We start from the raw sequence: 27,767 nt of genomic DNA on the forward strand, positions 1-27,767 counted from the left end.
ACACACACACACACACACAGAGTTTTGGCACTTACCGGGGGTCTTCTTCCATGACTTGTCCTCACTGCTTGCTGGAAGCCCACATCATTCTCCAGCTCCTTAAAATTAGTCAACAATTAGTCTTCATTTTTTACATACTGGGCCGACGGAAGACCAGACATTTTTTACACAAACAATTTTGAAATAAAACTTTGAAGTAATTAGTCTTTCGCCATGCCACTATCTCGACCTCATATAACCAACATTAATTTTTCAAAGTTGATTTTCTATACGCTTAGAAACAATGTGCTAATGTAGTGTTAGGTTAGCGGTTAATTTACCTCCGAGTCAAATGTCGGATTATAATCATTGTAACCCGAATAAAGGTCGTCCTCCTCCACAGCCAGATGCACATGTTCCATTTCTGTTTCTCCGGAAAGGTAGTGTATGAAAATAATCCTCAATGTGTGGCAAACAAACAGTTTTCTATGCGCGATAACTGATAATATTTTGTTGTCCTTTTAGGATTTCGTCCCACAATTCAACGCGGCACGGGCGGGACAGTTTCCTTTTCAAACCTCTGATTGGTTTTTCACGCGTCCATCATCGTCTGGCCTCAACCTAATTGGTTGAAGTTGCGCTCGTTCGTTGCTAGGATACACTACAACGCTACAACTTATTTCTTCTTCATAGTCTCAAAATCATTTTTAAATACTTACATACATAGTATTTATTATTTATAAAAAGTTACAATTAATAGTTTGTGGGTTTCTTTGTTACTCATTTCAAGGAAAACAAGCTTTGTGCGCTCGTTTGCCTTCTTTGGTCCTTCTAGGTCACCGTACACCACGGTCAGCGTGACTGTCAAGGTGGGCGGCGCAACAGAAAGCTTGTAAGTTAAGTTTTAGCTGGTGTCAAAACATTATAACGTTTCTGACATGAAGATTATAACTGTGATTGGCAGGTGAGCGAGATAACAATGTATTTTGCGTTGTAAAATGATGCAACAGTGCTAGCCCTGACCTATATTCATGAAGATGAAACGAAAGTTGCTTTGTTGAATGAAAAACTGGTTGAAAGCTGTAGTTTGCAGTATCAGTGCATGTAATTTTATTTTGGTGACTGCATTGTGTGCATCATACTGTTGCTCACGACATAAACAGGACTGTTCTGAATGAACGCTTGTCTTGTGTTTTCAGTCAGAATGAATTTGTGAATAATCCTGTTTATTTACAGACACGTTATAAACCTTCACGACAGCGTGAAGGTTTATAACGTGTGATTTTAGAGGCTTTAAATTGAACCTGTCTTCTGAACCCTGTTCATTAAACATGGCAGTGCCTCTGAAGTGACCTCTCTTAAACTTGCAAAGCAAGCACTGAACCTCACAGTTCTTCACTTATGTTGCCATACGTTTTAGGGGGTAATCTTTGTGTGTTAACATTGCAATAATATTCAGATGGATGGCGAAGGGATTGAGAAAACATTCACAGTGGATTTACACTTCACTTCTGGTTACATGTCAAAACATGACAGGAAGACAGGAAAATGAAGCTGGTGTCAGCAAGCAGACAGGCACACTGTCAGCACTTTACTGCTGTGTGATTTTACTGGACTTTACTGAAAAACAACATTCAGCCCGTGCTTTGATTTTGTTTTTTTTAAGTCTGCTTATTGGGGTTTATGTTTTATGTCTGTTACCATGTGATTTTCTTCCCTGTTCTAGTGGGCTGATAGGCCGCTCCTGGGCTATGCTGTTTGTCAGTGGAGGCTACAATGTGAAGATCTATGACAACCAACCAGGACAGTCTACCAAGGCCATCACAGAGATCAAGTGAGTTCTACTGCTCAACTTAAAGACCCATCTGGGTTACACAGACAAACTTCTTCAGTCTTAACTGCATTATTATACCTCTATCGTCAACAGAAATTTGTTTTTAACCCAGATGTAATTCTAAGTAAAAACAAAAAACACATATATATATATATATATATATATCATCAAAAATATAAAAATATACATTACAGAAGCTAAACTATTGTCTGGTGCCTGCAAAACCTAAAGGAAACATTGACACTAAGGGCTTCTCTGCCCTGATGAGTTAGAGACAGTCTGTCTAAAATGTAACCTGTTCTTCCTTTCAGTGCTTACAGAGAAGACATATATGAATACCGCATGATCAGCAGTTGGCTCCTACTGTGAGCACATACGAATAAACACATGTTCACAGCCTGGCTATTAGTGGTTAAACATTACTGTGGAATGACGCTGAGTTTTTAATGAAAGTGCTGTAGAAAGTCACAGTGCCTTTAAGCTATAAAAACCTTAATACCTTAATCTCTATACCAGTATTTCATGAATGTAACTCTCCCTCTAAGTACATGCCACTACCTATCACTCAGCCCGTTGGAGGCGTATTTGTTTATATGAACAGTAGAGGGTGTCATTGAATTAAATTTCAGGGGCCCTTTGTGAGTGATTTCCTGCTGAACAAGCTAGACTGCTCTCTGTTGTGTGCCCTGTTTTCATAAACCGTCACTAGTCTAAATTACTTTAATTTTTTTTCAAAGGAAGATATCTTCCTGACTCATGTGATACAGTGTTATGTAACTGCTACATTCTGTAACATATTAAGAGAAGAGTTGAGTAAGAGCAAAAAGGTGGTGGTATGTACTCCACACCTTAAAAGTGTCATCACTGTTACTGTTAAGACAGCGTAACAGGATTTGCAGCAGACTACACGGTCTCCTTTGAAACCTGCACCTCATTTTAGGTTGTCAGACCGATCTATAAACCAGAATATTTATTGTTTTATTATTCTTTTCTGCATGAAAGGCCAAAGTGAAAAACATATGCCTCGTTAGAGAAATTTGCACAATACTCCAATACAATACATACTTTCATACAGTGAGTCGGTGAAGTTGGTGACATACTCTACCCCCACTGAAACTGTGCTGAGTGTCTGAATCTTCTTTGCTGCTGAGATGGAAATGTGTACAGAGCAGACACTTTAGAATCTCTAGCTTCTTTGTAGCAGCATCCATATTTGAAGCATTGTCTGCTTTGTGTTATATTAGAACCACTTCTTTTGGCTGATAATAACACACCTAACACATCTGTTCATTTCTTCCAAAGTCTTCATTCTACTACTACTTATATAATAAGCCTGTGGTAATGATTCTTTTCAAATTGAAAATGTCATGATAGAGGGCAGTTTGTTCATGCATTATGTGTGTGTGTGTGTGTGTGTGTGTTAACTGCAGTTTCTGTCCCTCAGGAAACAGCTGGTGGAGCTGGAGGAAGCCCACATGCTGCGAGGGGAGCTGTCTGCTGCGCAGCAACTTGCCCTTCTCAGCAGTTATGATGACCTGTCTCAGGCACTGGATGGAGCCTTCTTTGTGCAGGTAACACAGACCGCTGACAGAACAAATACATGCTGTTATATCTCGTTGGCCTAAATCGTAAAACCAGTGGAAACAACATTGCTCTCTGGTGATTTGTTTATTTTTTTTGTTAACCACTTGCTCCGTCACACACGTACGGACATTTGTTTTGTGGATGTTGGCAGACTTTGATGAAACACGGGGCTTCTCTTCACTGTGGTGTGGGTCTTTTCAAAAGTATGTGGTGTGCGACTCAGTGGAAACACTAGTTTTTGTTCATTTATTGGTTCACATAGTTTAAACAAAGCAGCATTAAAGGAATGGTTATTACACTCTCAGGTCAATACGTTCTGGTTTTATTATTACACATTTACCCCCCAAGGAGGTGCAGCATAATTTCATTTGACATATTCCGTGACATTCTCACGTCACATTTTGAACTTAGACTAATATCCCTAATCCCTGTCGTACATAGGGCTGTGATATCATACAGTAATATGGAGATGTTTTGCATAATAACACTTCAGTTCCTTCAGTTGCTTAACACGTGAATTCCAAACTTTTTTGTTTCTCTTCATTTACTAGGATAGCTTCATAGTATATCAGTGGTCAGTACATTACTGGGCAAAAAAACTAATGCATTTACTTGTCCTTATGGGTAAATGTGATTGCATTGTGATTTCAGAGTCACCTGAGATTTGTATACACCACATAAAAATAACTGCATCAACATAAGACACAAAGCACACACTGTATACAGACACCTTTACTCTTCTTCTTGGATCTTAAGGATGACTGTGGCCAGAACAGTTAGGCAACCTGTGTGTTGCTTGTGTTCAGAAGTTTGATGGATTGGGGAGTAAAAGACAGTTTGGACCTGTTTTATGGGGGAACATTAGCACCATGCAGGTTTTAGTAGTTCAGTGGAGGAGTCAAATCCTCATATCACTCACAGTATTTGCCTTGCTCCATAAATAGTCCCGATAAATGCTTGCTGAGCTTGGTAATGCAGTTCCCGACATCTTACTAGAAATTGTTTCTGTCCTTCTAATTGCTTATGTCTGTGAAGGTTCTCAGTCATCCAGGTCATCGTAGTCAAAGGAGCTTGCAAAGAAAAGCGTCTGGACTTCTTTAAGTTACTTGAAGACGTTTCACCTCTCATCCGAGAAGCTTCTTCAGTTCTAAGGTCAAATGGTGGAGAGTCCCAGATATAAACCTAGTGGGAGTTTCCCCCCACAGAGGGACAAAAGGACCCCCTGATGATCCTCTAATCGCCTGAGCCAAGGTGTGAAACTGGGTGTGGGTCCCAATCAGCCAGAGTTTCGGGTGAGTTCATTGTGAAACCTGGCCCCACCTTATCATGCGAATTCCTGAGGTCAGATGGCCCAGGATGTGAGTGGGCGTTAAGGCGTCTGGGAAGGGATCTCAAAACTGGATTATAGATGGCAGAGAGTTGGTGTCGTAAACCCCCGCCTCTGTTCAAAGATGGTCGCTCACAGTGGACATAGATGGCTTCTTTCACTCCTCTTTCAAACCATCTGTCCTCTCTGTCCAAAATGTGAACATTGGCATCCTCGAAAGAGTGTCCTTTATCCTTAAGATGCAGATGGACTGCTGAGTCTTGTCCTGTGGAGGTGGCTCTTCTGTGTTGTGCCATGCGCTTGTGAAGTGGCTGTTTGGTCTCTCCAATGTAGAGGTCTGGGCATTCCTCGCTGCACTGTACAGCATACACCACATTGTTAAGTTTGTGTTTTGGCGTTTTGTCTTTCGGGTGAACCAGTTTTTGTCTGAGCGTGTTGCTGGGTCTGAAATGCACCGGGATGTCATGCTTGGAGAAAACTCTCCTGAGTTTTTCTGATACACCGGCTACATAGGGGATGACAATGTTGTTGCGTCTGTCCTTCTTATCCTCCCTCGCTGGTGTCTGGTCTTCTTTTCTGTGCCTCTTTGCTGACTTTAAGAACGCCCATTTAGGATAGCCGCACGTTTTGAGTGCTTCCTTTACATGTGTGTGTTCCTTCTTTTTTCCTTCAGGCTTAGAGGGAACATGTTCTGCCCGGTGGTGTAGGGTCCTAATTACTCCAAGTTTGTGTTCCAGAGGGTGATGGGAGTCAAAGAAGGAGGTACTGGTCCGTGTGTGTGGGCTTCCGGTAAACTTCGATGTTGAGGTTGCCGTTCTCTTCAATGTGCACAGCGCAGTCCAGGAAAGGCAAACAGTTGTCCTTTGTGTCTTCCCTGGTGAACTTGATGTTTTTATCCACAGCGTTAATGTGCGCAGTGAAGGATTCCACTTCTTGTGTCTTGATTTTGACCCAGGTGTCGTCCACATATCTGTACCAGTGGCTGGGTACTCTTCCTTTGAAAGAGCCAAGAGCCTTCCTTTCCACTTCCTCCATGTAAAGGTTGGCTACAATAGGTGACACGGGGGAGCCCATGGCACAGCCATGTTTTTGTCTGTAAAAGCCTTCGTTGTATTTGAAATATGTAGTGGTGAGGCAGAGGTCTAACAGTGTGCAGATCTGATCGGGTGTGAAGTTGGTCCTGTCCTCCAAGGAGCTGTCTTCTTGTAGTCGTTTTCTGACAGTCTCCACGGCCTCCGTGGTGGGTATGCAAGTGAAGAGAGAGACTACATCAAAGGACACCATGGTTTCATCTGGATCCAGGGTAAGTTTCTGGACCTTGTCGGTGAAGTCGGTGGAGTTCTTGATGTGGTGTGGGGTGTTCCCCACGAGAGGCGCAAGGATGGTAGCAAGGTGTTTTGCAATGTTATACGTGGCTGAGTTTATGCTACTGACTATGGGTCTGAGTGGGACAGCTTCCTTGTGGATCTTCGGAAGTCCATAGATGCAGGGTATGGCATCCCCTGGGTAAAGGCGGTGATATGTAAGGCGGTCAATAATTTTGTCCTTTTCAAAGTCTTGAAGGCAAGCTATAACTTTCTTTTTGTAGCTGCTTGTGGGGTCTCGCTTTAGGGCTTCGTAGGTATTGTCTGTCACTGAGGAGAGTAGTGATCTTTGCTATGGTAATCTGTAGTGTTTAGGACCACGGTGCATCTTCCCTTATCAGCTGGTAAAACAGTGATGTTGTGGTCTTTGCTCAGGGAAGCGACGGCCTTCTTTTCCTGTATTGTGAGGTTGGATGGAGGGACTTTGGCACTGGAGAGCGTGGCTGAGACTTTCATCCTGATTTGCTCTGCTTCTGTCTGTGATAATTTATTAATCCGTATGGCAGATTCCGTGGCTGTGATGAGGTCCACTATGGGCAACTGTTGTGGAGAAATGGCAAAATTGAGTCCTTTGGCTAATACTCTCTTTTCAGGTTCAGTGAGAATCCTGTCTGAAAAGTTCTTAACCCATTTCTCCTGACTGACTTCAGGTGTGTTTTCTTCTCTGGGTTGTGTAGGTTCAGGATGAGGAGTGTGTGTTTTTGAAAGCAAGGTGTGAAATTTCCTGCGTTGTCTTTCTTTTCCTTTAGAGTGTTGGGCCCGCTGAGCCTTGTCCACAAACTTGTAAACCTCTTCTAAGATTGGAGAGGGTAGAAGGATTTCCAGTTCCTGCAGGGTCTGGCTGATCTTGATCTGGAGGGCATCTATGGTGAAATGGACCTGTCTTATCCTTTCACTTAAAAGGTGATTTTGTGCTCTCTGTAGAATCAAGTCTGCTCTGTATCCCCTGACAGTGGATCCAAGGCGCAGGCTCTTAGGAACAACTCTGCTTTGTCTACATCTTAGGTTGAAACGGAGATGGTTCCTATAATCCGCTAGTTTCCTTGATTCCCTTTCATACTCCCGCACCAGTTGAAGGGTGTTCCTCCCAAAATGTACGGCAATATGTCTGTGAAGGTTCTCAGTCATCCAGGACTCTCCACCATTTGACCTTAGAACTGAAGAAGCTTCTCGGATGAGAGGTGAAACGTCTTCAAGCAACTTAAAGAAGTCCAGACGCTTTTCTTTGCAAGCTCCTTTGACTTCTAATTGCTTGTTTTTCTGCACCTCAGAAGCATTTTAGAATCCACCTTAAAGGATAAAATGTCCTCAAAAATATGTTCTGTGCTGTCTCTCACTACACAAGCAGTCAGTCCAAGAGTTGCATTTCAGTCTGCCAGCAAACATAACTCCAAGGTACTTGTATTCAGTCGACTTTCCACTAATAAAGGTGGGCAAGGATGATGGTAGATTTTGAAAGTGAGACTGGCTGGCCCTCTCTCAGCATGAAGAACACGGAGCCTCTATATAGAGGCACAGCTAGGAGAAGAAGATGATGATTATGATGGTTGTTATGAGGTCAAGCCCTCTGAGCAGCTACTGTCAGTCCATCAGTGTGTGAACTGATTCTAATGACAGCATGCACATATAGAGTACATGTCTGTCATAAAGGAGGTAAAACCGGGGTATAAATTTTTAACTCTAGGGATGATGAATATAATGAACCTGTCAAAAAATGAGTACTGAGAGTTCACACTAGTTTCTCTCTTTATTCGCGGTTCAGTAGCAAGGAATGTTTTAACGTTTGTTAAGCAACTCGTTTAACCTGATGGCTAAGTGGTTAGGGGACATATCACACACGCTTTCATGCTTTTAGCTACAAACTCATGGTTGGACACCAAGCTGGCTGGTTCTTTGCTGCGTGTCATTTCCCTGCGCTGCTAACTCACACTTTCTGTCTGTCACCAAAGGCAAAGTCATAGAAATATAATGGCTTAATATAATTGCAATAAAGGAATATGAACTGAGTAATATTGATTACTCATTTAAAAATAGCCCAGAATTAATCTGTTATTTATTACAGATTTAGTTGTTTACCTTGAATCAGAGCAGCTTTCTCAATGTGACCATAAGAATTTAGTCATTTGGCCAAAGTAAAATGCTTTCTAAAAACCTTGAACATTTCAGAACTCATATGTTTTATAATCTGTTGAGTTTTCCTCTTTCCTCCTGCATTGTTTGTCTTCGTTGCGTCACGATGCTCACCTCAGCCAGTCGAGTCTGATGGCTATGCTCCCTGAGCCTTGCTGTCAAAAAGAGACTTTTGATTTGGTTTTTTTCTTTTGTTCATTTCTGTAAAAATGTTCTTGAAGGAAATTGTTGAGACATCTACCATACAATGCAAAATGCTTCTAGATTCTTGCTGTTATTGCTATTATAAATTGTAAAGTGGAGCTTTCCTTTGACAAGAAAGTCAGATGGAGTTTGTTATAAGAAGTGTTATCGTACTAATGAAAGACGTTTCATTAAAAATCACTCATCTATGTCAAATTATAAATGAGCACAAACACACAATCAACATTGGACAGTGTGCTTATCTAAACACAGTCACAGTCACTTAAAATACAGTATGAAGTCAACCTTTTATGCCAGAAAAATGCTCGCCAGCTAGAAACTGCTAAAGTAGACAATGGAGCTCTTCTTCACAGTAGATGTGATCAGAGTGCACAGAGGCAGGTAGAGTCAAATAAAATCAATACTCACTGCGCTGAGTTCCTTCCAACAAGGAACAATTGTGGACTCAGGAACAGGGAAATGCTGCATAGAAATATGCAGTTTCCCGAGAGCACCGTTACGTACATACGTCCTGATAGCATGACATCATCTGACCACCTGTAAGTTTCACTCAACTATTGATCTGGGAGAAGATGAGGATATTTACGGGAGGCTTTATTAGTTACTTGGCTACAGATCAGTAACTTGCCTAACTGTTTTCTGACGATTAGTGTAAGGCTTGGTGGAGCAGTGGGAGCAGACGTGAAGGGCGCTTAAGCACTTAAGCTGTCCAGATTTCTTTATATGTCCCTTTCATGCACAGAAATAGGTTAGTGTGGCTTGTTTACAATGAAGTTTGGCCAGAACTGAAGAAAACTTGAGCTTTGAGAAAGATGCAAAACTGGAGACAAATGATAATGGGAATAGTCCAACTTACAGATGACTAGAAAGAGCTACTTTTGCCTGCTCCCTTATTCCCAAAGGTTTCGTCAGAGGACGTAGTTCTTCATGTTTGATTTAGCAGATTTTTACAACCAGATGCTATCCTGACACAACGCCACAGGGATTTGTGTCTCTGTCAGGGGTCATACTGGAGGTCTTTTCCACATCAGGAAATGCCAAGTATTCACTTATTGGTGTTTCTTATTAGTATAAGTTAACATTTACACACATGAGCCTGACCTGTCATGAGCGTCCATTCTATTTAAGGAAACTGAGGTTTGAGGCCTGTGCTGTTCCTAGGACTCAACTCTGTTAAAAGACTCTGATGTTGTGCCTGGAATCACTCTTTCAGTTTGGGGGTTACAGCTCCCAACTCCTGTTGCCACTGGGACCACTTTGGACTTTAACAATTAAACTAAACTAAAAAACAAACTAAAAAAACTAATATTGTCATTAGAATTAGTGTAGATTAGGTTATTGCTTGTGTTTTAGCACAAATCCTTTTAGCAGAGCCTTTCATTATAATGCGTATATGTGAGGTATACTGAGGTTGTTCAGCCAGTTTTTGCAGTTTTGCGTCCAGGATGAGAAAGATTGCAAATGAAGAGTACCGATTTTGAGAGTCACACCTTTTCATCACTGTGAAGTGACGTTAAGCAGGTAGTTTAAGAGCCAAACTGGTTTAATTTCCGTGTTTAAGGTGTTAACTGCATGACTTTTAACACATTTCCCTGAGTACATTCCCCAAAGCTGTGGACAGTGGTAGATTCAAGTTTAACACTAAGAAACAAATATTAAATGTTTCTTTATTGTTATGATGGTTTTGTCTTTGCTATTGTCAAAGAAAGGTTGACATCAGAAATTACAGAGTCAAAGCAGCAGTTCATCCAAATTATAGAAATTAATAGCTGTAATAAATAATTTGATTGTTGCTATGACTACATGTTCCATATTCAGTGGGATGCTTCACTGACTTTGGGTTGAGATAATGTTTACTTATAGCATTATAGAAAATAATATTTGGCTTTCACACCTTACCTGCGTTTATGTATTTTTTTGTTTTCCCAGGAATGTGTATTTGAGCAGCTGGAGGTAAAGCAAAGCATCTTCCATGACATGGAGCGTTTTGTGGGAAAAGACGTCATCCTGAGCAGCTCCACGTCCTGCCTAGTGCCCAGCAAAGTCTTTTCTAAAGTCCAGAATAGGAGTCGCTGCCTCGTCTCTCATCCGGTTAGTACTTCATATGCTCAGGCATTTCCAGGTACTGTGGTGTAAACTGTACACAGTGTGTTAACCTGCACGCCAGCCCATAATTCATCATCAGTCATCTACAGCCAGGTCTGTAAGTTTCCTCACAGTGATACGGTGCACAAACTCAGTGAGCTTGAAATGAAGCAATTAAAATGCGGTTAAGGTGTTGATATTGACCAAAAAAGTTGCATTAATCATTAAGAATTACATACTTATTTTGTAATCCCTCCATTTTTACAGGCTCAAAAGTAATTGAGTGTGTAAATCATGAGCCCATTCATTGGCACGTGACTTGTTTTATGATTATGTTATGACAAATTAAGGAGATAAAAGGAATAGAGTTGAGTCCAAGTGTTGAATGAGTATGTGGTTGATGCTTAGTGGTGCTCTCAGTAAGGAGTCCAAAGACATGTCGATGCAAGTGAAGGAGGCCATCATTAAGCTAATAATCCCACTTCTCAGAGAAAAAGAAAAAGCTTTAGGAGTGGTAAAAAAAACAATCTTAAACATTTTTAAAAAGAAGAAATCCTCTGACCAGCTCTGTAAAACAAAAGGCCCGAAAGAACATGTAAAAAACTTCAAGGGGATGATGACAGAATTTTTTCCATGATTAAGACAAAAACTTTCGAACAACTAGCTAAGGCAAGAAAAAAATCTCAAGTATCTTTGTCAAAAGCAAGAGAGGCCTTAATGAATGTAAATACAGTGGATTTACAGCAAGAGATAATGAAAAACCACTGTTTACGCTCAAGAAGACCACTTTAAACTTTGCCTAATAGTCTCTAATAAAGCCAGACTAGTTCTAGAAAAAGATTCTTTGAACCGATAAAACCAAGATTAACTAGTAGAAGAACAAAGGGAAGTGCATGAGGAAGGGAAGGCACAAATCATGATCCACACCATACCACATGATCTGGCAGGCATGGTGAAGGCCTGTGAATGCAAGCTACTGATTATTTCACAGTGGAACAAGTTAAATTTCAGTAAAGCTAAACAAAGAGATCTAGTTCGGTTGAATATGAGATTGGCAAAATCCAATTCACAAGGGATCACTCTGCATTTCTGATGAAACAGAGAAACTGAACAAACTTAATTACAAGTGGAGATGTAGCACAATGCAGGATTTTTCAGCAATAATCAACATTTTGAATGATCAATGCCAAATATGTATATAAGGACAGTTTTATAATTCAGATTTAAAATGGCACAAAATCACAACAACAGTCACATCAATACAGTTTGAAAACCCCAACAATAAGGCAACCCTCTGAGCAAGCACCTGGCGACAGTGGGAAGGAAAAACACCCTTTTAACAGAAAACAACCCCATGCAGAACCAGGCTCAGGGAGGAAGACACACTATAGAAGAAAGCCAAGTGAGCTGACAGCCATGAACTACATGAACCACACAGGGTCAATTGTGTGTTGACTGTCTGATAAATAGATTACCTTAACAGGGGTCAGGGTCATGACAGAAAAGAGGGAGAAGTTTGCGAACGAGGTTCGATTACTGAAGAGAAGCAGGAACATGATGAGAGATTGAGACAGAGAAAAAACACTTCTGAACTGGGAAATGAAGGGATTTCACTGTGAAAAATGTGTGTAATTGCTAAATGGTTATGAAAGTATTTTTTATTAGCCTTCTGATGTCTGACTTGTGATTGGTGACGAGGCTAACTCTGATTCTGTGTTTGGGAGAAAAACAAGAAGAACTTTCTTGTGGGAAAAAAGAAAATAATTTTTTTTATGTGTGTCAGTTAAAATTATTTAGTTTGTTTCCTGATTGCCAAGAGAATAAGTTGGAGAACAATTAAAAAAAAACATACTTTCACAACAAAGGCTTGGGATCAGGATAATTACCAGTTAGACCTCACAGTTTTGAAATCCTTTCACCTAAAGCTGAAAGTCTAGACTTCAGTCACACCTTCTTTTGCTCCCATACTGAGGCAGATTTGTGAGTTTCCATTGAAGTACTAATGGATCTGGTTATATTTACAGGCTATCCCAACCACAATCAATCAATCAATCAAAGTAAATGCATCACAACAAATTTCGCTTACAGTATACTATGAATAGCCAAACACATTAATGGGTCAGAACAGCTGAGCACTTTTGTTTATACAAAACACTGCACAAGGATTACATTAGACTTACATTTAGTTTATCCATGCAGAGTGTTTCTGTTTAGACCTGACCGTACTCCACAACATACTAGTGACATCTGTTTACAAAAACATTGAATGCTTTTGTTATGACTGGTTTATGATATGAGCACGCTACCAAAAACATGACCTAACTGATGGAGGTAAACATGGTTCACCTGAACTCATGAGCCAGATGGACTTGTTTATAATTTTTATCTTCTAGCTGTTTCTCTCCCTGCGTTTCTTCTGCTTGCTCATGTGCTGTGGCAATGATGTTTTGAGGATATCAGTAAATCAAGCATGTATATCATGAGCTTTTCTAAATCATCAGTGGTGGAACTGTATCACTGTAAATGGAGGGACTGCCCTTTGGGAATCCATCCATCCATTCGCTTCCGCTTATCCTTTTCAGGGTCGCGGGGGGCGCTGGAGCCTATCCCAGCTGTCATAGGGCGAAAGGCGGGGTACACCCTGGACAGGTCGCCAGTCTGTCGCAATATTCCCTTTGGGAATATTGGTGTTAATTTGGTGTAGATGATTGCCTTCAGTGTATAAAAAGCCTTTTATGATCTTTTTTGTCTCTCTAGATTGGAAAATATGAAAGCTGATTGTTTTGTGGTTGCTTTGAGCCAAAAAAATTAAAGGATTTCTAAAATTTCTGTAAAGACGAGTGGTCCAAAATCCCTCCTGAGATGTGTGCAAACCTGGTAACCAACCACACGAAACCTCTTACCACTGTACTCGCTAAGAAGGGCTGGCTAGTTCTAAGTCATGCTTTGCTTGGGGATCAAATTGTTATTTCACTCAATGACATTCAAATAAATTTACAATTTTTGTGTAAATTGAGCATTAAAAACAAACATAAAAATTAGAGATTGTTCAGTTTGCTATACGTGAGTAAACATGATATGCCCATCTTTAGACTAACCTTTGAATGCTCCAGGTTTTGCTGTTGGAAAGCGGTGAGGTGGCTGCTTTTTAAATAACTTGTTATCATTGCCTAAAACAAGCTGGAGGTAAATGGAAGCAGCCAAACACATAGACTTTCTAGATATTTAAACTATGCAAACAGGTGGTTTGATGAAGCACTTTTGTTTCTGTAAATGCTGACTTTAAGAAAAAAGTGAGGGTCAATTAAAGGTCAGTTTGCTTCACAGGTGGTGGAAGCTGGTGGAAACACCACCACTGGTGTAAACGGGCCAGATGGGGAGCTGTATAACCTATAGTTTACCACCGTGCTTAATTTCTGTCTCAATAAACATTTTTGCTGTCCTTAATGTGTCTAATCATTATCATCATTTTAGATTGTCAGTCTTAAAGCTGTAATGAGGATAGCGTACACTGTAGTAAGCTAACACTGTATTGAAGTGCTCTGTCATGCACTGAGATGATACTTTCACTGTTGGAGGACGATGATGAGGCAAAATCAACAGTTGAGTGTCCAGCTTTGTTTGTTAGTACTGCTTTCCTGAAAATTGTTACTTAAGAACAGATCCTACATATCAGTGAAGTAAACACAACATAATATGTGTTTGTTTTGCTCTCCCCAGGTAAACCCACCCTACTATGTAAAACTGGTGGAGCTGGTACCTCACCCAGAGACAGCAGCAGCCGTTATGGACACCACCCATGCTCTGATGACCAAGGTACAAATCTTACACAAAAGATTACACATTTCTGGGCCCTGTTATGCCCGAACTTGTTGGACAGATTTCAAAAGAAATCAGAATAACCAGTAGATTAAGAGCACGAGGAAGCCAAACCCCATGCTATGATTAGGAGACCAATACTGCTGTCATACTATGTATTAAGTGCTGGTGATAAGCCTAGTTCCTAGCTGTCTTTTCACATTAGTTTGACGTTGTTCTGGCCATTTTCAGTATTTGACAGTGTGTCACAGTCTCGAGTACAGCTGCTACACCACAAATCTTAACAAACAGTTTGTGATCATGTGAATGATTACATACTTTATTCCAAGCAAGTCTCAACAAGCTTGTTTTCTTAACATGAACAACCAGTGGCTTCCTGCAACTACTAAGCTTCATGAATGAAGCTGTATTATTCATAATTGTCTTGTAGGATCTTTTGCTGCGCTTGGCTTGGCTTAACTGATTTCTCCTGACGCAGGTTGGCCAGGCACCTGTCCTTCTGAAAAAAGAGATCGATGGCTTTGCCCTAAACAGAGTTCAAGCTGCCATTATTGCAGAGTCATGGAGACTAGTTCAGGTTAGTGTTTTCTGGGCATGTGGGTGGGGAGTTGTGTTGAGGAGCCAGTTTTTCAAAGCACTACCAACTTCAAGCAAGGTTAGTCATGAATATGCTTTCATAACCTTTGTGTTCAAATGCAAGAAAATGCTCATAAATATATGACACTAACTGAATCTCCAACAAAAAAACCCTCATTGCTTTACTGCTGCATTGCTAAAGCTGATTTCTAGGTCATAATGACGAGTGTTTTTACTTGTTTTTACCTCTGGACAGGAGCGCCTCAGTCTCAGTCAGGTTTCATGTGGCTGCTGATGGTTTTGTAATAGAGGCAGGAAAGAGGAAGCCCTTGTCAGCTCACCTCTTCTATTATGTCCACAGTCTCCCTCTAAAAAGGAGCACAATGAGACTAAATGAGCTTTAGCCTCTGATGACAGGCACTATTACGTGGTCACTCACTGAGGAAAAAGCTTGAATGATAATGAGAGCGATGGGAATGGTGACAATCACGGCTGATGGAATGTTAACTTGAGACGTATACTGTGTTACCCGAACTGAATTCCCATGAAGAGTTTGATGTTGGCTTCAAATATAGAACCACAGACATCAGAAGCACCTTAAATGACCCCCCCCCATTAAATAATGCAACATCAGATGCTTCCACATAGTTCTGAACTTTCACACGTCTTCCACGATTGTCTGTTCCAAGTTTCTCGCTTTTGTTTTTTATGTCAGTGACTGTTGTTGTAGTAAAGGTGTCCTCAGTAAAGGACTGAATCTGTGCTTAGATTTATATAGAGCCTTTCCAGTCTTACTCAAAGCACTTCATTCTTTGCACTTCAACTACTTTTATCTTCCTCGCTTTCAAGGCCAAGTTAGAATCACCAGTCAACCTAACATGTATGTTGTTAGACTGTTGGAGGAAATCAGAGTACCTGACAGAAGCCCACGCAGCCACAGCAATGATGACAGGGGGGTGCTAACCACTACACCACCATGCCACCCATGGCTGAAGTGACAAAATAAAACTACATTTCCCAGGGTAGATGATTTAGGTTTAAAGGTCAGTTAGATATTTACATAAAAACTGTTTTCTAGTAAAGTAAAAGCAGCTGAAGCAGGCCCGCATTAGCTAGAAAACGATGATGTCAGACAGTGTTTGAGCTGAGGAACTTAAAAAGATGCACATCAGTCATCTTGTGTTAGATCCATTAATGCAACTAAATGCAATTCAGGCTTTCACTCAAAGTGATACATGAATGACATTAGAACCGACTTCCTAAGATAGCTGTTGGGACATGTTAAGCTGTCATCAATGGAAATCAGCGGAAATTAACCACCGCTCTGCATTGTTGCTCACAGACCTGTTCCTGACAGGTGAGTAGGCAGCATTAGCATAGATTTAAAGCTACAAACCCATTAGGAGATAATACCAGGAGACATGGCAGTAGTTACTCAACTGGTTGCAACTAAAATAAAAATGAGTTGCCATACAGCTGAAATGGGTAAAAGGAAACTGGATAATCACATTTTGCTTTGTAATAGCAGGGGATTGGATGGATTATTAAAAAGTTGGCTCAGAAATCTATTTTAAGTTACTTGCGTGACTTTGCACATGATTCAGATTTGTACACTTGAGAAAGACGTCTCTATGACATTAATAAAGGATAAATGCATTAGGAAAAATGTCTTCTTTAGTAAATTCGTAGGACTGATCTGTCTTGTGCATTTGTATGCTCGAAAAACATCAGTTGATTGCAGTTTACTGGTAACGTAGATGAAAAAGTGTGTGCTTGCTTATTTTGAGTCTGCACGAAATTGGTTTCATTTTATGTTGTTGCCAGATATTACCAGTTATTTAAATGGGTACACTAATAGTCTGTGCAAGACTGGACTGATTGATTGATTGATTGCCTTTATTTGTCGCTTGCAGTTGACCTGCAGCGAAATTGGACCTTTCCGACCATACATACAATACACAAACATCACATTGGGGAGACAGGTCAGAACAGGCAGCATAAAGAAAACAATGAAATGCATAACACAAAAGGGCAGTCGAGAAGGAAAAGGAAACTGTGTCCGGGACGCCGCAACTCTGCGCATCCAAAGCTGATCCGCCGTCTGCATCGGATGGCAGGTGTTGGATTCGTGGAGGGGGTGTGTGTATCTGTGTCAGTGTACATGTGTGCATGCGTGTGAGGATGTGTGTCCTGTGTTCAGCCTTCAGAAAGTGTCGTTTTGCCCAATTAAGCAAATATAAACAGTCCACAGCCTACGCAGATGGCCTTGAGGAATCTGGGCGAGAGAGTCAGGGTAGAATTTTTTGTTGTTCTTGTCAACATCGGCCTTCAAGTATCCAGCTGGCGCCGCTGAGAGGGGGGGAGCAGGTCTTAATGTCCATTACTGGTCCGGAGGAGTATCAATTTCCCGTTGAAGAGCCGTGAGCTTCTCCAAGACCTTTCACATATTGCTTCCATAGGAACAGTCTGAGTACTCACAGCCCTCCCCATCGCTTCAATCATAGTGGCTAGCCTTGTGTGGTTTTAAAACGCTGTAACTGCTTTCTTCAATTTCCGATAAGCCAGGGCTATGCCAGCTCCGATCAGCAAGAACCCCGTTCACACGGTTCAGAATAGGTAGATGTCTTCAGTGTCCTCAATAAACAGTCCCGCCAGGCACACGACGTGCCACTTCTGCCACCATCCATCATGTATCTGGCAGGAAACGTCCCTCCAGGACACTTGGGCTCTTCCGAACCCAGGCTCCTCACTGAGCAGAGAGTGTCAATTGCATTAAGAGACCAGTTGATCAAATCTGTAATTCTTCTTAAGGTTTTAGAGAACAAGAACGAGACTCTCTGAGGGTTAGAGTTAGACGAGACTAGACAAGGACATAGAAGCTGGCCACGGGTGAAAAAACCAACTTTGTTGTTTCCATAGTAAAAATAAAAATATTGAAGCAGCAGAATCACCAGAGTAGAATAATGATTCGGTGTTGTGGACCAGAGGAATGCGAACAAGCAGTAACAACAGGCTGGCCCACTGCATACTCAGGGTAGCTGTTCCATCTGCATTGGTGTAATTTTCTATTTGAGTAACAAATTACATAAAAGCACCTAAAGGTATTGTATCAGTGAGCAGACGTATATGTGACATTTCTTCATATGTGTATACAAGTCATTGTTGCACATACACTAAAGGTAAGTGAAGGATCCCAATTAATAATTTACATCACGATCAAAAAAATAATCAGATAACCGCTTGGTAAATTTGCCTTGTTTCTAGAAAAATTATCAGTATGTTGAAATCCCAGCTATAGCTAACCTCACAGAGCAGATTTTTAGATCCCATGTTTTGAGCTTTGTGCCATTACTATGTTTATTTGTCATTTTTGAGGTTTTACATATCAGGAAGAGAAGCAGGCTTCATGATTTGCCTCACAACAGAGCTCGTTGTTTGTCACAGCTTTAGACTTTGAGAAGCTCTTAAGTGTTTGGATTGTTTTTCTTGCTTTGACGGTAGCTTTTTGGTTCAGCAATGATCCAAGAGGGCCTGCAGGCAGGTAAAAACCCTTGATTGTTCAGTCATTTTTAAGCCCAAGACCGTGACACACCCTGCTGAGAATAACGTATTCGCAGAATTAAAACCTCCAAGTCATACTTCCACGAAATGCAGCAGAAGCCACTCTTGTGCCTCTGTGCCAGCTGTATTGCAACATCTGTAATGAAGCATGTGAAGTTCATAATTTTACACAGAACTGTGGCAGCTCAGACTTGTATCTAAATGATATTCTTTATTGTGTGCACATCACCACCGTGTGAGAGGCGAATTCCCCACCTCCCCACCCCAAGGGCACCCTTAGACCTTAGCTGACAAAAATGCCACACTGCTGTTAAAGGTGTTGCTCTATGGAGGCCTATCTCCCCCCACCACTCCCCCTGCCAGTGGCTGACACCCTCAGACATTGGTGCATTTTTGGTTTATGGTGTCCAGGGCTGCGCGCTCAGGTATGCACCGGGTCACTCCCGGTGGCTGCTTGTCAGGACCTGGCACCTGTGGGTCGGTCGGGCCCCTTCGGGGGGTGGGGTGCCGTCGGCCTCTGGGCCTGGGGCTCGGTCACTCTGGCACAGCTGGATGCCGGCGGAGCTCACGGGCACGTTACTGCAACCCCCTCTGGCTTCTGCTCCGCGGCTGCTGGGTGACCCCTCATTTGGGGCTCTCCTCAGCTCTTTCCGGGAGAGTGGCATGGTTGCCCCTCCGTTGGTTTTCCTTGGACTCTTGCGCTCTGAGGGTTTCTGGATGTCTGGAGCCTGGATCTCTTCCATACCTGCTTCATGCCCTGGAGGACGGGGCTGTGGCTCCCCACACCCTCTAGCAGATCGTTACATGAAGGAACCTTTTGAATACAAGCGCGTTCATGCTCACAGGTGCACACACGGGTGCTCACAGACACAAACTACACCCTTTTTGGCTCCTACCTCAAAGCACACTGTGCGCTGTCGATCTTACATGCTGCACAATAATATACAATATTTAGTATTTAATGTTATATACACATGGATTATCGCGATGATGTTGTTTATTATATTGCTCTCTTTCTTGCTTCTTTTCTTTTCTTTTTTCTCTCTCAACAGGTGATCCAGGTGATTGATATATATATTTTATTATATATATGTGTGTATAGTATATATAATATATATATACATATATATATATATTCTTTTTTCTAAGGTGATCCAGGTATATATATACATATACATGTATTTTTTGATCCCCCACCTCTTTTTTTGTGCCCTTTATCACCGTTCCTCTTCCCCGCTGTTTTTCTTTCCCTCCCTCTCTTTCTTTCTCCCTTTCCCTTCCCCCAGTCATGTCTGTCCCGTATGTAACAACTGAAAATAAAATAAAATAAACAATAAAAACAAAGGTCAATCAAATGGACCGATACGGTAAGGCTGGGATGGTCCATTGGTAAAGTAAATCTTTGGGCATCTTTCTTGGCCTTTAGACAATAATTCTGATGGCAAAGGAACCAAATGGGACAGGCGGGAAAAAAAAAGGTGTTGCTCTTGCTTTCGAAAGAGCGCCCAAAGTTTATCGCAAAGCAGCCTGTTCACAGTAACATTGTAATGAAAAACAATGCTTTCACACATCCAAAATGATTCTTGAATATCTAAATAACAACAAAGAACATCCATTCTCTCCTATTTATTCAATTCAGAGCCATGTCACAGAAATGAAAAATAAAGCAAAATGGAATGTCCGATGTACTGAAATATATAGAAAAGGAATAATTTTGAATGTCTAGAAACTTAGCCTCTCAACAGCCAGCGTTTCTGTTCACATGTCGCTTTACTTTTAGACTTAACTAATTTACAGAAATGCAAAAAATAGAGAAGATAGACGCTATTTTTAGCTGTATTTATTTTGATTTTTTTCACAGCAGACTTACATACATTTTCAGTTTACACACACACACACATACATATATAATATATATATGTAGGTGCAACGATACACAAAATTCACGGTTCGGTTCGATACTTTGGTGTCACGGTTCGATATTTTTTCGATACAAAAAATGTTCATGCTTTTTTAATTTGTCATTTATTAAAATTATAAATATATATTTTAACTCAAAAGTACAGTTTTTAAATTTAATGTTGCTGAAACAACAAAGTAATAAAAATAAATCTATCTGATTGAGGAATCACTCATCTTTGGAAAAGAGAGTTTATTACAGAGAAATGGCTCTTTCCAAAATAAAAGCTATACTATACGCTTCTTCTGGGCTATATTCTCAGCAGCATATTAAACATATCAGGTCCCCATAAGGAGAATCATGTGCTAACGGCTGTCTAAATGACTCGGGTAAAGTTTGTAGCATGCGTGCTTGTTGTTTTTGTCTGCTTCCACTTGTCTTTGCACTAGGATGTGTCGGAGTAAATGTGCAGTCATATTCGTTGTGTTCCCACTAGTGCTGTCAGCGTTAATCTGAAATGACGTTAACGCCACAACACGGCAAATCTCCGTTAACGAGCTACCGCGGATCGCCCCGTGCGTGGGGCTGGACGGCGTCAACACGTTAACGAGCTAACTGCGCTAACACATAGTTCCCACCCATGTAATTGAGCATTGCGTGGCACATCCAACATACTGTTTTACTTTTGTCCATGACGCGCTTACCTTCAGGGTCATACGTCACATGAAGACCAAAATAGTTCCAAACGCCAGATCTGAATGAGGGTGGGGGAGGTTCAATTTGCCATGTTGCAACGAGAGCTTAACTTCTGTCTCGCTAGCTTGCGCTGCGCTCAGTGGATCTGCGCTCGACAGTGCAGCCTAGGCAGAGTAGTCGAACGCAGATCCACTGAGCGCTCAACACAGACAGCATCGTCAGAAGAAAAGTTGATAAAATAAATTAAAATTTTGTATTGTTCGATACATATGCGTACCGAACCGAAAGCACTGTATCGAACGGTTCAATATCGATACGAGTATCGTTGCACCCCTAATATATATATATATATATAAAATCTAAAAATTTCCCCCGCTCGCCCCTGTGGGTGGTCTATCCTTCAAGCTCGGGCCCTCTACCAGAGGCCTGGGAGCTTGAGGGTCCTGGCAGTATCTTAGCTGTTCCCAGGACTGCGCTCTTCTGGACAGAGATCTCGATGTTGTTCCCGGGATCTGCTGGAGCCACTCGCCTAGCTTGGGAGTCACTGCACCTAGTGCTCCGATTACCACTGGGACCACCGTTACCTTCACCCTCCACATTTTGTCGAGCTCTTCTCTGAGCCCTTGGTATTTCTCGAGCTTCTTGTGTTCGTTCTTATGATGTTGCTGTCATTGGGACACTGGTTGGTTAGCCACACCATTTTGTCCGTCTGTATCTGGAAGTCCCACAGGATCTTAGCTCGGTCATTCTCCCCACCCTTGGGGGCTCTCCCATTTTGACCTCGGGACTTCCAGGTTATACTCGGCACAGATGTTCTGTATACTATGCCGGCCACTTGGTTGTGGCGTTCCATCTTTACACAGCCTGCACCTGGGGTCTTGCCTGGTGTGATAGACCCCAGCCTCTATGGATCTTGTGCTCAGAGCTTGTTCTTGTGCTGCCATGATTAGTGCCTCTGTGCTGTCTTTCAGTCCAGCTTTGTCCAGCCACTGGTAGGATTTCTGGATATCAGCCACCTCCCTATCTGCCGGTGGTACATACCGTGCAGGGGCCTGTCCTTCCATGATGGTTCCTCGTCTCCCTCCTCTTTCTTGGGTTTCTGCTGCCTGAAGTATTCAATGAGCACGCTGTCAGTTGGGGTCATCTTCGTGATGTCTTTGTGGATGTTCGTTGTCTCATCCTGGACTGTGGTGCTGACACTCACCAGTCCCCGGCCTCCTTCCTTCCGCTTAGCGTACAGTCTCAGGGTGCTGGACTTGGGGTGAAACCCTCCATGCATGGTAAGGAGCTTTCTTGTCTTGATGTCAGTGGCTTCTATTTCCTCCTTTGGCCAGCTTATTATTATCCCAGCTTGGTACCTGATCACGTCCACACTAGCCCGGATAGATTTGAAAACGGTGTTTTAGTCTGAAAACGCTCCGCGTCCACACTAGCGGTTTCAGTCGTTTTTACAGAGTTGTGCGTCCACATTGAAACAGCTGAAAACGCTTATGTTCCAGTAAGTTCCATTCCTGTCTGCTGCTTATTTACTTTCCAGCTCTTTGAAACGTTGCGGCAAAATGTCTAGGAAAAGCACCAAGTTTTTTAAATGGACTAACAATGAGGTGGAGTTGCTGCTGCGAGTAACACAAAAGTACAAAGTTGCAAAAGCGAGTGAGAATTAAAGAATTTAAGAAAAGCTATCTGAAGCATGTACAAACTGATATTAATCTTTAATAGGGCTGTTAAAATCAGAGCAAACAAAACAACTGCTGTATAATGCCCTCCGCTATCTTAGTTAAACTGGTCACATGACTGCATCATATGACTAACATGTGCCATCGTTTTAGAAAGTCTGCGTTTTCGCTGTCACTGCGACACGAGAGCACCGTTTTGAAATGTATGCGTTTTCGAGAGCGTTTTCAAAACGCTGCATTTTTCATCACCGTCTCAGTGTGGACGGGAGGCCAAAACGGATTGAAATCGATTATGCTGGACATCACTTGAGTAAAAAGCAATATTAGGAAATCTTGGAAAAGTGGGGTGGGTTATTAATCCATTTCCATTTCTACAGTGGAAAAAATCACAAGTGGTAAACGTTCAAGATAGTAGCTTGAACGTCCACTCTCAAGAGTGGACGTGTGATGCAATGCAATTCTTAGAGAAACTGCAAAAAACAGGGGATTTTACAGGCAGTTAGCAAGGTAAATGTTGAAGTTCATAAAAGTACAATTTAACCTCCTAGGAGCTGGCATCCACATATGTGGACATCACATTTTGGGTTATTTAGACCAAAATACTCAATTTTGCTCTACAAGGGCCTGATATCCACTTACGAGGACATTATACTGCCTCTGTTCTATCAAAATTTAAACGAATATCCTCATATGTGGCTCTTATTTTTCTTAAAAACAAAAATAAGGTAAAAAAAAAATCTGGTAATTCTTTGTTTTTACATTCATTGGGCCCCAATATGTCCAAATATCAAAGAGAAATTAAAAATGCATGCCGTGGAAGAGTTCGGGTCTTAGGAGGTTAAAATAGGCTGAAGAAAGTATGTCTTCTTTGGAAGGGATGCTCTGAGGTAGCTTCTTCTCTCTAAAAACAACATGGCAGCACAGATTAGATTTGCAAAGTTGCATCGGAGCAAATCGAAAGACTTCTAGAACAATGAACAGACATAATGCACATCGCTACACAGCAGCTGTCAAGCACGGTGATGGAGGGCTTATTTTGCAGTCACAGTCAATGCTCAGGGTTTAGTCTTCACCCTGCTGATGGGTGGGCATCATGGACACCCAGCTTATTTTAGTAGGCGTGGTCTATCTCGTCCAACCTAGGTTAAGATCTTGAACGAGGTAGTTTGAATATCAGTGACCTAGATGTCAGAGGTCAAGTTTTCTGAAAATCTTGTGAACATGATAATTTGAGAAAGACATCACCTAGGATTTTCATATAGGTACCGTACATTTTTCAACAGCCTGAAACTCAACTGCAAAAACCAAAACGTTCCTTTACGCCATGCATCAGAGGCACGCCATCCACAATACTGCTCGACAAAAATAATGAGTTGTGACGTCTACAGTCGTTTGGGAGTGTTTATCACTCACCTAAGGCACTGTTATACTTAACTAAACAATGTGACATACAAATCACCAAACATGAATGGTATTTGATGAGACAATTACTCAAAGTTCCTGCAGTACACGTACATGTACATAGCAGGACAGAGCAGATAATCACTTACAACAAATTGATGTGTTCTAATAGATTATTTCATTACAAAATACATTGGAGCAGGTGCCAGTTTGGGGAAGCTGTTTCGTGCACCAATGTCTTGAATAATGTGGCCGAGATGGACGTCACCGTTTCGCCTAATTGCATTTTAATGTATGTGGCTAGAGACCAATTGTATATGTTGTACGCCTTATAAGTTATCATTAATTTAAGGATCAGATTTAGTTCTTTGAAACAATATATGATCATTTAACATTTGTATGGCCCTGTAGTGTCATCTGTTTATTGAAAATAAAATTCGAGCATGTAATGGATATTTTCCCACAAATGTCAGCAACACAACTAATCTCCTCCACTTATAGTACTGTTTTTCTTTTATAACCATTCACTAAAATAAACACCGTTTCTACCAAGTTACATGCACACACACACAAAACAGCTCAGTTTGATGTTTCAAAGCAGGGACTCCATCGGGTGTTTTACTTAATGTGTAAAAAATATCTATTTACTGTATTCTTCCTCAATAAATCAAAGCTGTACAGAAGTTCAGCATTAAGCATCAAAGCCTTTGGCCTGACAGTGGTCTTGTGATCTTTCTTACATAACAGGGACCTGCCCTCAACCTTTGCAAACACACACACAAACACACACACAAACACACACACAACGAGAGAGAGAGAAAAAGAAAAGAAGTCCTTGAGTCAAGGCCAGAGCTGGAAAGCAGAGTGGCTGAGAAAGCAGCTCGTAGCCCCCAGTGATTACAGTGGAGAGAAGACCCCACCCACCATCCCACTTTGCTCAGATAACAGGCTCGTTGTTGGACGCAGGACCCAAACAAAGACGACCCTGTCGCCTCTCCTCTTGCTCACCATAGTCTCTGTATCTGGGCTTTGATTTCCTCCATGGTTGGCCAACAGGTATCTGTAAACCAAAGTTACCTGACCCATTCTCAGCCAGCTTCCCCTCTGTGCACAATCCTGAGGACACAGGATTGGCTGAATAAGGAAACTTTATATAGCTGGAGTGGCCTGATGGGATCAAAGGGAATTTGGGTTTTCCAGAATAATAGGGAGTTAAAAAGTCATGACTTTGTTGAATTGCTAGGGAAAAGTGTGTGTCCTTCATATATACTTAACTGTCCCGCAGTCTGTTAGGTAACCATGACCATGATGAACTCAGTAAGAGAAAATACTTAACATTTGGCTCAAAGTTGACCTGTTAGATGTGTGAACTCTCATTACAGATAAACAGATACAGACAAAGAAACAGTTTGACTCCAGAGCTGCTGTTCTGGGATCAGTTCATCAGCAAATATATCCAGAAAACAAAGGGTACAAAACGAATGAATATTATCAGTCGATTCAGTGAAATTAATGTAACTGTTGTTTTTCTAACTTGCGTCATTAGGATGGTGTTATCTCGGTAAAGGACATCGACCTGGTGATGTCAGAGGGACTAGGAATGCGTTACGCCTTCATAGGTCCCATGGAAACAATGCACCTCAATGCACCTAAAGGTAAATTTCCTGGTTTGTATTCTTTGCTCACATATAAAAACACTAATTCTGGTTATTTTTTAACTGAGTTTAAGATACTTTGAGCATGAATTTTATATAGTTGAACCAAAGAGTTGCTGATGTGTTTGTTCTGTTCAATTCTCACAGCAAAATCATTCATTTTTACCAAAAAGCCTTTCTTCATAAGGGAAAAGGAGTTCATAAAATGTCTGTTTATGAAGAGGAAAGTATAATTTATCCAGCACAGTTTCAACTACGCGGTGTCCAGTTTCAATTCTCTCAATCAGAGTGAATGTACAAGCCATGTATGTTGTGGAAAATTACTGGAACTAACCAAAGCACAGGCTTTTGAGCATCAGCGACTGCAGTAAATGAGCACAGAATGCCTTTGACTGAGAGTAATGACGGTAATTCACCGCTTACATGAAATTTTCAAAGTGGCACAGCGTTTCATACGTGTCGCTGCACAAAATACATGTAGTGTACCACACAGTGACATCTCTTTGTGTGTCAGAGAGAGAATGAAACCTCAGCTAGATGGAGAATATCAGAGGTGAGTGTGAAACCCAGAGAGTAACCCTGACTGTGTACACACACACACACACACAGTGTGCACTTTGGCTGAACAAAGCAGTCTTTTGATGGGTAGCGATGAATGCGCTCCCTCACACCAGTCATCCAAAACTCACAGAGCTCACCTCGCAGCCTTCAGACCAGGTGCCAGCTCTACCTGTAGTTACAGTACTGAACTTCTTACTGACTTTTTTTTCTGTTCAGGAAGCATCAGATTCTCAAAAGAATGCTCAGACCTACCCCTGTTGTGTCTTCAAGTCTTTAAATCAGTCCCATCAGATACTGGAGCACTCAGGCTCCCTGTCTCTGTCTGCGCTACCTAAATTTCCTTGCTTTTGTAAACTGTGTGCGTGCACACAGGAGATGCCGTTGTTCTTTGAAGGAATCATCCACTACAACTAAAACCACTGCCTGCAGAAGAATGGTTCATCGATGCATATGATGTATTCAAATATTAATGCAATTTCACAGAAAAGAGCATTAGAATGATGTCTTTTTAAAACACTATCTAGTAAGGGCAGCTTGTCCAACATTCAGCTGACCATGCACAAATTGTTTCATTAGTGTAAAAGTACAGCTAGCAGTGGTAGGTACTGCAAATGGGTGGAAGACAAGTTGCAAACTGGGTGATGTTATGTCCCATATGGAAAAGAAATAGTAAAAACATATATGATTTACTCATGAAAGTGGCCACTTTCTCATTACTTTCATATATTTTTTTAGTAAGTATCCAAAACATACAAGTTTCATTATATAATTTTTCAAGGGATCTTATATCTGTTTTCACTCTTGTATGCTTTTCATACAAGTTTCATACAAGACAGTTACAAACTTTATAAGATTTATATATATCTTTTCCATATGGGATAGTTTGCTTCATTTTCAAGGACTGCTGCTGTTATCTGATTGGAGTTACAGTGGTAACATTAGTGTCCCGTCTTTTCTTCTACTGTACAATTAGCCGTTGTGTAGGGGCACAGGGAATAGGGCTCCCTGTTTAGTGAGGCTTTATAAAAAAAGATATATAAGAAAAAAGTTCAACAATAACAGCTAAAGCTTATTTGGGAAAAGAAATAAAGCAAAGGGACTGAAATAACACTAAGATTTTCCTCCCACAGAGGGTGTTTGGTTGAAGGTAGATGATAGTTATCACACTGTCGTGCCACATTAACGTGTCCCACTAGGCTTTATGTAGACAGTAAGCGTTTTCTAGCTACCCCGTTGTCACATGTTGGATATAAACCTTATTTCCCAAAGAAGTATTGCAAATATAAACATTCACCATATGTTTTCTGGTCGTTGAATAAGGCTCCACTCTTTGAAAATGTGTTGAAAGAACTATTTAAAACTGAGCCCCCTGATCCACCTTAATAACAACCTCATGTGAAGTAATGTAGGCACAT

At 41.3% G+C, this 27,767-nt stretch overlaps 2 protein-coding genes across 8 annotated transcripts in view; one reads left to right on the forward strand and one right to left on the reverse strand.

Annotated features, from left to right (window-relative positions):
• ift88 (intraflagellar transport 88 homolog) overlaps nt 1-601 on the reverse strand; it is a 20,534-nt gene extending 19,933 nt beyond the window's left edge. For 2 of the 6 annotated variants that reach the window (XM_042224876.1, XM_042224875.1), the window contains exons 1-2: nt 321-601; nt 36-98 (exon numbers count right to left, since the gene is read on the reverse strand). In XM_042224876.1, coding sequence (XP_042080810.1) covers nt 36-98; nt 321-401 — 144 coding nt within the window. In that variant the 5' untranslated portion in view covers nt 402-601. The remainder of the gene's footprint in view (nt 1-35; nt 99-320) is intronic. The other 4 variants (XM_042224877.1, XM_042224878.1, XM_042224879.1 and 1 more) reach the window with 3 other exon arrangements.
• A 159-nt stretch (nt 602-760) lies between these two features.
• Nucleotides 761-27,767, forward strand: part of cryl1 (crystallin, lambda 1) — a 31,038-nt gene continuing 4,031 nt past the window's right edge. The window contains exons 1-7 of one of the 2 annotated variants that reach the window (XM_005932529.3): nt 761-871; nt 1,706-1,813; nt 3,258-3,384; nt 10,352-10,513; nt 14,228-14,323; nt 14,805-14,903; nt 25,683-25,791. In XM_005932529.3, the coding sequence (XP_005932591.1) occupies nt 1,731-1,813; nt 3,258-3,384; nt 10,352-10,513; nt 14,228-14,323; nt 14,805-14,903; nt 25,683-25,791 (676 nt within the window). In that variant the 5' untranslated portion in view covers nt 761-871; nt 1,706-1,730. Of the gene's footprint in view, nt 944-1,705; nt 1,814-3,257; nt 3,385-10,351; nt 10,514-14,227; nt 14,324-14,804; nt 14,904-25,682; nt 25,792-27,767 lie in introns of both variants that reach the window. The other variant, XM_005932528.3, reaches the window with a different exon arrangement.

The sequence above is a fragment of the Haplochromis burtoni genome, unplaced genomic scaffold (genome assembly GCF_018398535.1).
Source record: "Haplochromis burtoni strain Fernald_Lab_line unplaced genomic scaffold, NCSU_Asbu1 Contig_154, whole genome shotgun sequence".
Taxonomy (NCBI): Eukaryota; Metazoa; Chordata; class Actinopteri; order Cichliformes; family Cichlidae; genus Haplochromis; species Haplochromis burtoni.